The sequence below is a fragment of the Molossus molossus genome, unplaced genomic scaffold, assembly GCF_014108415.1.
Source record: "Molossus molossus isolate mMolMol1 unplaced genomic scaffold, mMolMol1.p scaffold_m16_p_10, whole genome shotgun sequence".
NCBI classification, from domain to species: domain Eukaryota; kingdom Metazoa; phylum Chordata; class Mammalia; order Chiroptera; family Molossidae; genus Molossus; species Molossus molossus.
The window spans coordinates 87,912,307-87,923,624 of NW_023425345.1; the positions used below are offsets into that span (position 1 = coordinate 87,912,307).

An 11,318-nucleotide genomic window follows, 5' to 3' on the forward strand; every position below is an offset into this window, starting at 1 on the left:
AGAGAAAAACCATGTTATCCTCTACAACCAAAGAATTGAATTACCAAGTCTTATCTTGTGGCGCAGCGGAGTAATCTACACTCCAGCAATGTTCATTTGTTTCATTTAGGTTCTTAGGATTTAACTGAAATAAAAGTCTGAAAATGAGAAATCAAAAATTCAGCATTACAACTTTTGAGAATAAAAATGTATAAACGTACCTTTTGTTGAATTCCAGCTTAAGTGATTTTTTATGTAAATCTTGCAGCTGATGAAAAGCAAAAAGCAACCAATCTCTCTGTAGTGATTAGCCTGTTCTTTAAGACTATGGGTCATCTGCCCCAGGATTTTTTAAGTGAACAGGGAATCCATGGGGGCAAATTAATTTTTTTTCAAAGGTAGGTCAGAATGGAACATTTATATCTTCACTTCAACTGAGAAGCAATGAAATGTAATCCTTTGAGTATCATTTTTGGTAGATGTTACCTTTTGTCTCTTATCCTCATTTCATGCATTTGGCCTGGGAATATGTCCATGTTTTGACTTCAGAGATTTTTTAAAAACGTAACCCTGTGTTTCCTGTAACATCTAAATATGTATACAGAGATCTTCATTCCTTATCAAATAAATGTTCTTCAGCATGACCAGTGTGCAACTGACATTCACATAGCTTACAGAACCTGTCTTCTGAGAAATATTTCTTTAGCTGAACCTCTATAATCATGACAGGAGATTAATTAAAATGCCAAGATAAGAAACGATTTATTATAGAGAGAAGAAAAATTTCTCATCCAAAATATAGAAATCTGTACAACTTTGCCACAATCAATATACATGAACTGTACAAATTTACACCAGTTCATAATTTACCAAATAAAAGATGACTAACAAAGTTCACAAAATAGATGGTGGTTTGTGGAAAAGACTTTTACCCAATTAAGTACAAGGAAAGTTACAAACCAGACCTCCACTTTCTAAAAATAAGAAGTTTACTCAGTCTTAGAAAACTACAAGCTAGCAAATGTACAGAGAGCTGGCTGGTGCAAACACCACAGTTGAGACAGTGTCTTTTTAAGGGTCTTAAATTTTAAAGCCTGTTGCCAAGGCAGATTCTGGTCACTTGCTACTTTCAAGGCCAAAAACACAATACAAGGTCTGACCATTTTCCCCAGGTCATGCCTAATAGGTTTGTCTTATGTACATTTATACATATTTAAGTGCTAGGTAAAAGTCTTGTCATAAAATTTCCAGTACTACCATGTTTAAAATGTTGAGCTTTCCTAGTCAGCTGCCAAAAAGTTAACAATTTTCAAGTGTAATAGTGCAAATTTCCTCTGCAAGATCTACCGCAGAGAGAACAGGTCTTTGAAATACAGATTTGCATTAAAGGGATCGATGTAAAAATTTAGGTATAACATCTGGGAGAAACTGAAACCACCCTAGGACTTCACTCCCTAGCAAATAAATTGATCATTTACTTGGACTCACAGGCTATTAAATTATTGAAAGGTACTGTCCAAACTATGGCACTGTCACTTAAAAAAATTTTTACCACTCTATCTTGTGCCAGATCTTCACAGCTGTGACATGATTTAAATTCCATAATCCATCCATCCCCAAGAGGAGCCCACCCAAAGCAAAAATCAAATTTATCCATCCATTATAAGATGATCCATCCATAGACTATATCTTAACCTGATACAGTCATCATATTGTAGTTTTTGGAAGGGCTTGTTCTGCCCAAGAGAAGTTCCTCCTTACAGCTGATTCTGCTGTCTACCATTTGCACGCTGGTGCTGCTTTGAGTGCTACCTCCTGCTGGCGAGGCTTCATACAACACACAGATGGAGCCATCCTCTCCAATTCTGTAGGACACTTCGTAGGGATCAACCCAGAGTGTGAGTTCACTTGGGAGAAGCCTGAACAGCTCCTGACTGCTCAGTCCAATCCGCTGTGCTGCCTGTCCAATCAGAGGATCCATTTTATGGTTGATGCGAATACAACGGTAACCCGATCCCTTGCACGGCTTTTCTGGGAACCAGTGATGTTTATAATGTTCTATGGAAGAGAAGAACAGAGAAACAATACTTAGATCGTTGCTGTGCGCTACCGTTTAAGTTCCTTTCTCCCCTAGCTCCTTTGAAGGGGGAAAATGAAAACTACCAACTTTTTTTACGTGCCCAGCATTGCATTTGCGGCTGTGCGTGTGCGGGGATCGGGAAAGATCAGGCAGGATTTTAGAAATGTTATCGCACGGGACAAAAAAAATTTTCAGGAACCAACCGGTCGGGCCGCCAAAAACAGTAATCAGGCATCAGGCGCGCAGCCGCGGCCAGGCGGGAACCTGTGTACTTTCTCCACCGACCGGCACACAATGGGGTTTATGGCTTTGGAGGGGAGAGGCGCAACCGGACTGTTAACCCCGAAGGGAAGAAAAACAAGCAACCCTAAACCACGCTCTGGGCAGAGCTGTAATTGTACCGGTGACAAATCCGATGATTAATGGGCAGAAGCAGGCGGCCAGGGGAGACGGCACGTCCGTCCCGGGCTGGCTCCGGGACAGCGGCGCGGTTTCCCACCCCGGGGCCAGTCGCCCAGCACTCAACGGTTGGAGGGAGTTGGGGGGAGGGGGTCAGGGGGAGGGGGCGCGGAAACAACCCCAGCCCCGTCGCTCCTTTGTCCCCAGATAGGCGGACGGTCCGAGGACCGCAGCTCCCGCCTCGGTTGACTTTAGTTTCTTTGTTGTGCGTCTGTTTTCTTCTCCCCTCCGTTTACCAGTCGTGGGGAGAGGGGGCGCCCTCGACCCAGCCCCCAAACCCTCGCGGGAACCCGCCGTTAGCGGCTGCCCTGCGCTCCAGTCCCGGTCCCGCGTCGGGACCCGAGCGCCGCCGGCCCGAGGCACCGCTAGGCTCCCGCAGCCCCAACGGCCGGCCCGGGGGTGTGGGGCCCGCACCCCCGGGCACCCCGCGCCCTCCCAGGCGGCCCGCTCACCTGCCAGCAGCTCCTGCAGGCTTTGGCTAAAGGTCTGTAGCTGTCGCTCGCTCGTGAGCCCCTTGGTGCGGAGGAACTTGGAGATGAAGGACACGGCGGCAGCGATCTCGCCTATCATGGTGGCGGCCCGGGTGTAGAAGGGATGCATGGGGGCGGCCGGGGCTCGCGGCGCGGCCCCGACGGCGGAGCAGCCACCCCGGGCTCCCTCACTGGTCAGAGGGCTGAGAGGAAGAGAGGGCGTGGGGGGGCGGACGGCTACTTTTTTTTCTCTTTTCTTTTTAGTAAAAAAGTTATTTCGAGACAGGAGGCGGCAGGAGAGAGAAGGAAGCGAGCGATGGCGGCCTGGTCACATCGCTCGGACCTCCCCGGCCGCCTCCGCCTCCAGCTAAGCAGCCTCGAAAGATCCCAACAGTCGCATTTCCAGCTCTGGGGGACGAGGAGATGCGGGCACCGAGCGGCACTTTTTATAGCACCACGGAAAGGAAGTGCGTAGCTGGAGCGTGACGGCTGACTCCAGCCAATCCTGAGATCGCACCATTGTGACGCAAGCAAATTCGGAGCCGGAGGGGGCGGGAAAAGGGCTAGGGGGCGGGCCCAGGGTCAAGGAAGAGAGGGAGGAGCTGACGTAATCCGCTTGTAAACAAATAAACCCAGAGTGGCAGCCGGGGACCAGGGAGCAGAGGCGGTGAACGAAGAAAACTGCTGGTGCGCGTGTGAAAGCCCCGCCCCCAGTCCTAGCTCCGCCTTCCCGCTTCAGCTACTGGAGGCCCTGTGCCAGTGCATCCTGTGCAAGAGTACGCTGCCCGGGCTCTGTTCCTAGGAGGCTTAGTGCTGTGCTGATGAAAGCCGATTTGCTCCGGCTGTCTGTACGCACGCCGGCTGCTCGGATCGAGCTGCAAATACGCAGCACCAGCCCCCTCGCGTACTCGGTGTTTACATCCCGTCCCCGCTCCAGATGTACCTAGCTGATGCCCCCAGCTGGGGGTGCGTGCGGAGCAGCGGGGAGCGGGTTCCCAGGCTGATGCTGGGGGCGCGCAGCGACGTGCAAAGAAAAGTGGAAGGGACGGGCTCTCGCTGGGCTTTCTACAGTCTGTGGGAGCCCAGGTCTCCTCGCAGAAGTGCAGCCAACGCCACTGAGCCCTTTCTGCTCCACCCTCGGGGAGGAGTCCAGGGATGTCTTTGTAAAAGTTTAATTGCGAAATAAATAAACAAAAGGTTGGTTAGCCTTCTGTGGTTGCTGTTTCAGTAACTTCAGGAGCTAAGGGAGAGAAGAGTGGACACCTTCCTGACTCAACTTCAGGCTGATAGGAAAGCCTGATACTAAATATAGAGTAACGTAGATCCTGTAAATTTCACTATATTTTGAAAGGAAAAGAAAGATAATGTATTTTGCACTGTTTATACACAAAAGCAAAAATTGCTCTTTTCTAGTCCAAATAGAACGTTAGAGCTCTGATGTTCTTCATGAAAATAGAAGAAAATAAAGATAAAATTTGAAACTTGTGAAAGTATTAGGCACAGGCATTTAAGTTTACTGGAAACCCTACTTGCAAACTAGAGAAAAAAAATACTGACACAAAGGCATGAGCCTGCTAAAACAATTAGGCCTAGAAAAGGGTTAATCCAAACTCCATTAAGGAAGAGAAGAAAAAAACGATGGTGAGGCGAGCAGATGGAGAAAGCAAACAAGAGGCAGAAGTTGAACTCTACCAGATGGAAATAAATATCCTGAGCTTAGTTGGTCATCAATATTGCAAAACACACCACTTTGAGTGTTTTCTCTCTTCATACTCAGCCAAAGGGCATAGAAATGAAGCAAAAGTAGGACTTGTTATAAAGCAGAAGGAGAAAAAGTTTTATTTCTAGGTTACTTTTTTATTTATACACAATTATGTATTTACATGTGAAAATACTTTAAAAATAGTATTGCTAAACTTCCTAACTTTTGAAAGTATTAACTTTCTTTGGATAAAGTCATAAATAATGATAAATAAAGTACATTTGTTTCCTTTTAGAAATTTTCGAATGGAACTGTACTTTAAAAATGAGCATCATGGTAATTAACTGGGGACCAGAAACTTCTTTTACTGCTCAGAAAGGAGCTAGGGAAACAGAAGTAAATCCTTAAAACCCCATAGCCTAGAACAAGGTCTTATGATATCTCTCCTACCACCACCCACCCTCAATCATCTGCTCTGTTCATTTCCCTTATATTATCAGTCTTTTGAGCATAGATTGGAAATCAGGTGAAATTTTTTCTCCTCGAAGACTGGTCTCCAACATGGACTCCCAGTAATTCTGAGTTTAAATGGATTCATCTACAAAACAGAAATAATGAAACAAAATGCTGGGATTTGAATTCACTCTTGTCTTCCAAGCCCATGTTCTGTCCACTACTTTTAGCCACCTTCCCAGGCAGCAAGTGGACCCCTTCTTGTTTTTTTTAATCCTCACCCAAGGGTATTTTTCCATTGATTTTTAAATGTTTTATTATTTTTTTTAGGTAGAGTAGAAGGGAGGGAGTGCGAGAGAGAAACAGAGAAACATTGATGTGAAAGAGTGAAAGAGACACACAGATTGGTTGCCTCCCTCATGGTGCCCTTGACCTGGCCTCCTGTCCGCAGGGACCTGTAACTCTAAAGGCTGAGCCAAACCAGCCCGGGCTGGACCCCTTCTTGAAAGCTCTTTAAAATCAGTTGAATAGGGTTAACAGAAAGTTGAACTCACACATTTCTGAAGGATATCCCCCACTCCCACTGATTTTTATTGTATGTGTGTGTTTCCCACCTTAATTCAATCTTTTGAGAGACAAGTAGATTTAAGAAATTACTGTTTTACTTGGGGAATCTAGAGAGCACTTAGACAAAATAAATAAATATTGGTCCTAAATGCAAGCTTTAGAAAGTGCACGATGTTAATTGCTGATAGTTTTCAATTCTGGATATACATATGTTTAGTAATATTTTTCCAGAAGTTTAATCAGGCTCTTCCCTTTCAAGAAACAAGTTGGTATATCTGGACAGCTTTTAGATTATAAAGACACTTTTTCAGGTTGTTACGCTAAACTGCATGGCAATCCCCACTACTTATAAGCCCAACTTTTGGCTTGGTGTCTTTAAGCAAGTTACTTAACCTCTTCTGCATGGTAATCTCCTAAGAATCATAAAGGTTGGTATAGGGACTGAATGTAATAACTACAGAAACTATTTAGCACTGTCTCCAGCATTCAGACACACACACACACCTCACACCACACACACACACACACACATATATATATACACACATATATATACATATATATATATAATTGGCCAGCTTATATTATCATCAGGCAATTTAATAACATGAAATTAATTTCTAAAACCTAGAAAGTTTTCAATCGAAGCACTAAAGGTAAATCTTAGGAATTCTGTCAAAACAAATCTAGGAAATAACCTAGATTTCAAAATAAGTTTGCAAAATAAATAAATAAGTTTGCAAAATAAGATTACAAATGTCAGGTCTTTGGAAACAATGCTGGAGATCTCAGAAAATACTTCTATAGAGGTAACTATTGGACAACCAACTAGAATTTCAGAGGGTGGGGATTTATATTCCTGTCCCTCAGCTCTAATGTTACTGGAACAGCTTGCTCTGTACTAACAAATCAGAATTCCCTGTGGACTTTTTGAGTATTGTATTTTTAACCAAAAAGAGAAAAAGAAAAACAAACATTTATATAGTATAGGGAAATAAACTTCTTTCTCTACTTCATAAACTAGTAAAATTTAGGGAACACAAGGTTAGAACTCTTTTATTTTGCCAAAGATTTTTTTTTTTTAAATCACATTACTGTCTACTATAACTATATTTGGGGAGAAAGATGACATTTTAACATCCACAAAGTAGGAGAGAGATTCATACCAGAATAAAGCATGGTCTTAATTAGAGTCACAAAATGTCACTTTTTGCATTTCATCATGACCCTATATTTGGGAACTTATCTAAACTATTAATCTATGAATATGATAGCACTAAATTAAGCTATTATGACATTCATTTTATATGCTATTCCCACTGTCTAGAACACCTGGTCCCTTTCCCCTTTACCTAGGTAATTTCTTCTTATCCTCTAAGTAGCCTTCCCTGACTCTCTGGACTTGAGTAAATTTCTATAGTATTTTATTTCCCTTGCCTTGACTCTGGTACTTATCAGACATACTCGAGTTACTATGTTTACTAGTCTCTCTTCTTTTCCCTTGTTTTTTTAAATTTTATTTTCTTTATTGATTTTCGAGAAAGAGAGGAAGGGAGAGGGAGAGAGATAGAAACATCGATGACAGAGAACACTGATTGGCCGCCTCCTGCATACTCCCCACTGGGGATCGGGCCCACAACCTGGGCATGTGCCCTGACCGGGAATCAAACTGGCGACCTCTTGGTGCATGGGGCGACGCTCAACCACTGAGCCACACCAGCCAGGCTCTCCTCTTTCCTAGTCTGTAAGTTCTTTGAGGGCAGGCATCTCATGTCATTCACTCTTATACTCCCAGTGCCTAAGCAACAGCCCAACCCATAGTAAATGTCATATTATGGTGTTAAATAGACCTATCTAGATACAAATGTCTAAATAAAACCACAATTTGCAATTTGTCAGGTGAAAAATAATGTAGAGAAAGTTTTTACTGCTTAAAATCAGACCGTCAATCTTTAAGGTGAGAAAGTAAGTTAACTTTATGGCACTTTTGACCTGGCTGCCATGTGTTAGATTATTGCACTAATTGCTTTTGCAGATTATCATTTTCTTAGGCTAGACTGCATTTTCACAGTAAATGGAATGGAGACCAAGGTGACTTAGGTGTGTTGCTCAGGAATGTTGTGGTATCATCCACATTTTCCCCATTTAAAGTCTTTTGCTTTGTTTTCCCTATGCTATTTCAACACATGGGGGGCACTCAGGTTCCCCATGGGTGTCAGTTGGTTGTGTGCTGCTCTCTCAGATTGCCATTCTATCCTGAAGATGTTCACGAGGTACCCTTTGGGGCACCAGTCTCTCACTTCATCCATGTGATCCAGGATTCCTGGATTATTGCTTGGAAAGTCCCAGAATTTTTTAAATGGCTGTATTACAGTTCACAGGTTTGTCTGGAAGGCCTCCCCTAACCTCCCTGTATAATCACACCTAGCAAACGTGCGGTCTTTTATCTGGATCCTTCCCTCTGCTAAAGGCACATCTAGGCCCACAGACTTTTTGTTGTCAGTCAGCTAGATGCATTTGATACAGTTATAATTAACCTAATTATTAAATAACAGGAAAGGAATAAAGGGAAGACCAGAAAATATAGGCATACCATTTATAAAGCTTTGCCAGGAAGCTGCAATTTAACACTCTCCAGGTCTATTTCCTGCAAATTGATGGGAAAAGGGACTGGACAAAGGCAATTTAGATGCATGGCCAGTAAGGTCTGAGTGATGAGGGAAGATGTTTACCTATCAGTCACACCTGGGAACAGGTAATTGGCCAGTATAGGTTTGGTCACTGGGCAGAAAATCTGAGATGGTTAATCTCTGAACAAAGAAAGTTCTCTCTCTTGGCCTCCTTGGGCTCCTGACTCTCCTGTTTCAGGGGGCATGCAACCCTGAATTCGCCCACATGGTTCATGGCCATGTGGGGCCCACACAGTGAACTAATGGACTGAATCTAGCCTGATGCTCTGCCGGACTCAACTCCACCATGGAAAGGAAACTTTGGCCACTTGGCCCTACTTCTAACTTTGCCAAACCCCCAGCTTCCACTCTTCCAGGACTGGCTTAAGGGAAATGGGACTTTACAACCCAAGGAATGTAACTCCATGAAAACAAAGTCTTTTATCACATCTTACTCTCCCGTGTGAGTCTCAGAAAATTTATTTTCTCAAGACATTGCAAGGACCCCACTTGCACCAGCAACGGGGAACTTGGACCCACTCAGTCCCCCGGCAACACATTTACTAAAGTTTTATTTATTGTGAACTTACTTCCAAATAGAGTCCTAGGTGTCTGTGGTACTTGGTTTAGAAAACTCACAGCTTAAACAACAGTACAGGGGTGAGGGGGAGAGTTATTTACAGAGTGTTAACAGCAAGGAGAGATAATGCATTTATTTTGGTGTATATTTGGGGGCAGAAGAAGATAAGGAGGTCCCCAAAGTAAAGGATCTCTGCTAAACCAGTAAAGTTGGCCTTTAATTCTCATTGGCAGGAAGAAAAGGAGAAGCCTGACTTTGAAATATCTTAATGGCTTGAATCAATATAGGGAAGATAAATATTGTTGAAAAAATGGTGGGTGGAGGGGGCATGGGTGCTGAGGGGTGTTTTTAGCAAGGAAGTCATAGAATCAGATTTAACATTTAGAAAGCCCGGGGGATGATGGAAATGTAGAAGTGACTTCTATATTTGTATTTAATTCTCATTTAAATCTTTAAATAATTTAGCTTTCATGTGGGCTTATTTCTTCAACTAGGGACCTGTGTGTGCCTTTTATTTATTTTTTTTCTTGGTTACCTACAGGAAGGAGACCACGTTCAGAGCCTGTCTATCTGTTAGTCTTCCTGGCTTTGCTTAGCTATGAATCCAAGGGCACAAACTAAGCCATCTGTATTAGGTTTATATCCACTGGGGTTCAGAGAACTAGAAATGAGAGGGTGACACACACAGATTTGGTGCTAAAATGTTTCTTTTTGTTAAAGCAGTCAGACTGTTTGAGAGAGTGGGAGGAAAAAGGATTAGAGAGTTGCCTAACAGCAACAAAAATGATCACCCAGATTTACATTGCTGACAGGGCCTCAGAAACCATGCTAAGTACGTTTCAGAGACGTTCCCATTTAATTCTCCAAGAAGTGCCACCAGGCAAGTATAACTGCCAGCATCTAACATGTGAGCTTTCACTACTAAAGAAAATACGTCATTTTCCCAAGATCCTGACAACCAGATTTGAACTCTCGAGTCGTGGACGGCAAAACCGTGCTTTTCCTTCTAAAAGAGACTGTGAGAAATAAAACCCTATAAAGTTAGAAGATCATTTGGAGATAAGAAGGGACAGTGAAGAAAAAAACAAAACAAAAGAACTCGAAGCAGCTAAGGAGACTTCTTATGGCTGGCAGATCGTGTAAAGCACAGCTACATTTATTCAAAAACTCACCGAAAAATGAATCAGAGGACATATTAAAACATTAGTCTGCTAAATAAAATAATTTTTCTGGGATGAAAATTACCCGTAGGGACAGAAAGAGAAAACGAAGATGCCTTCTAGGTTAGATTATTTAAGCATCTCACTTCTCCTTTGGTCTAAATTGGCAGGAGGATTCAGGGAGTGGCCAGTCTCTCATTCCCTCTTCCCCAGCCACTGCAGGAATTCAGAGTTCAGGGCGAGGAGGCTGGTGGAGAGCAACAAAAGCTGATTTTCTGTCTTACCTTAGCAGGGTGCTGCTCAACCTGATAGCTTGCCCTCCAGGAATTCTCACTGACCTTCTATTGTTCAGCCTCAAGGCCATTTCTCAAAGCCAGGCTTCCTTCCAAGACCTTTCCTGCCTTTTAGCAGAACCCCCTGATTCCATTTACTTTCCTCTTTTTAAAGTTGCCACCACCTCCTCTGTCTCCTGGGATAACCTCTCAGAGTTCAGGCTTGCGGGGTGTTTATCTGCATCTCCCTAGCTACTGAAGACCTATTTCAGTTTTAAGGTTTAACAGTAGTTTGGGGAAAGAGGCAGATGATGAATTTTGGATAATTGTGAACTTTAAGGGATTACACAAAGTTCCTACAAGTTCTGATCCCAGCCTATAGTATTTACAACTTTCTGAATCTGGAGCAAACAAACCTTCCCTTCCCCTCAAACTAATGGGGCAGGGCATCAGAACGTCTCAATTAAAAAAAAAAAAATTCTTTTTTCCTTTATTGATTTCTAGAGAGAGAGGAAGTGAGAGGGAGAGAGAGAGAGAGAAACATCGATGACGCAACATCGATTGGCCGCCCCCTGCATGCCCCCCACTGGGGATCAGGCCCACAACCTGGGCACGTGCCCTGACCGGGAATCAAACCGGCGACCTCTTGCTGCATGGGTCAGCACTCAGTCACTGAACCACACCAGCTGGACAAAATGTCTCAGTTTTTAAAGTGTGGTCCCCAGACCAGCAGCCTCAGCATCACCTCAGCAAATTCATAGAAACACAATGTTTCTCTCTAGATCTTTTAAGTCAGAAACTCTAAGGTTGAGGCCCAGCTATCTAAACACTAATGTTTCAGAACAACTATTCTCCAAAAAGTAATGGCAAAACTCTATCATTTAACACCAACCAATAAACTTTTTATCCAGGCATATACTATCTCAA

General features: G+C 43.3%; 1 protein-coding gene across 1 annotated transcript; it reads right to left on the reverse strand.

Moving 5' to 3' along the window:
• Window positions 1–716: 716 nt before the first annotated feature.
• Window positions 717–3,402, reverse strand: BTG1 (BTG anti-proliferation factor 1). Its single transcript, XM_036251898.1, has 2 exons — window positions 2,971–3,402; window positions 717–2,037 (listed from the first exon to the last, which is right to left on the reverse strand). The coding sequence occupies exons 1-2, from the start codon at window positions 3,116–3,118 to the stop codon at window positions 1,670–1,672; spliced, it is 516 nt and encodes a 171-aa protein (XP_036107791.1). The 5' UTR covers window positions 3,119–3,402; the 3' UTR covers window positions 717–1,669.
• Between the last annotated feature and the right edge of the window lie 7,916 nt (window positions 3,403–11,318).

What these genes read in the sequence shown, in the direction of transcription:
- BTG1 (XM_036251898.1), bottom strand. Translation starts at nt 3,118, where the DNA reads ATGCATCCCTTCTACACCCGGGCCGCCACCATGATAGGCGAGATCGCT. An exon ending in CCTGCAGGAGCTGCTGGCAG is followed by an intron (nt 2,038 to 2,970) that starts GTGAGCGGGCCG and finishes TCTCTTCCATAG; the next exon opens with AACATTATAAACATCACTGG.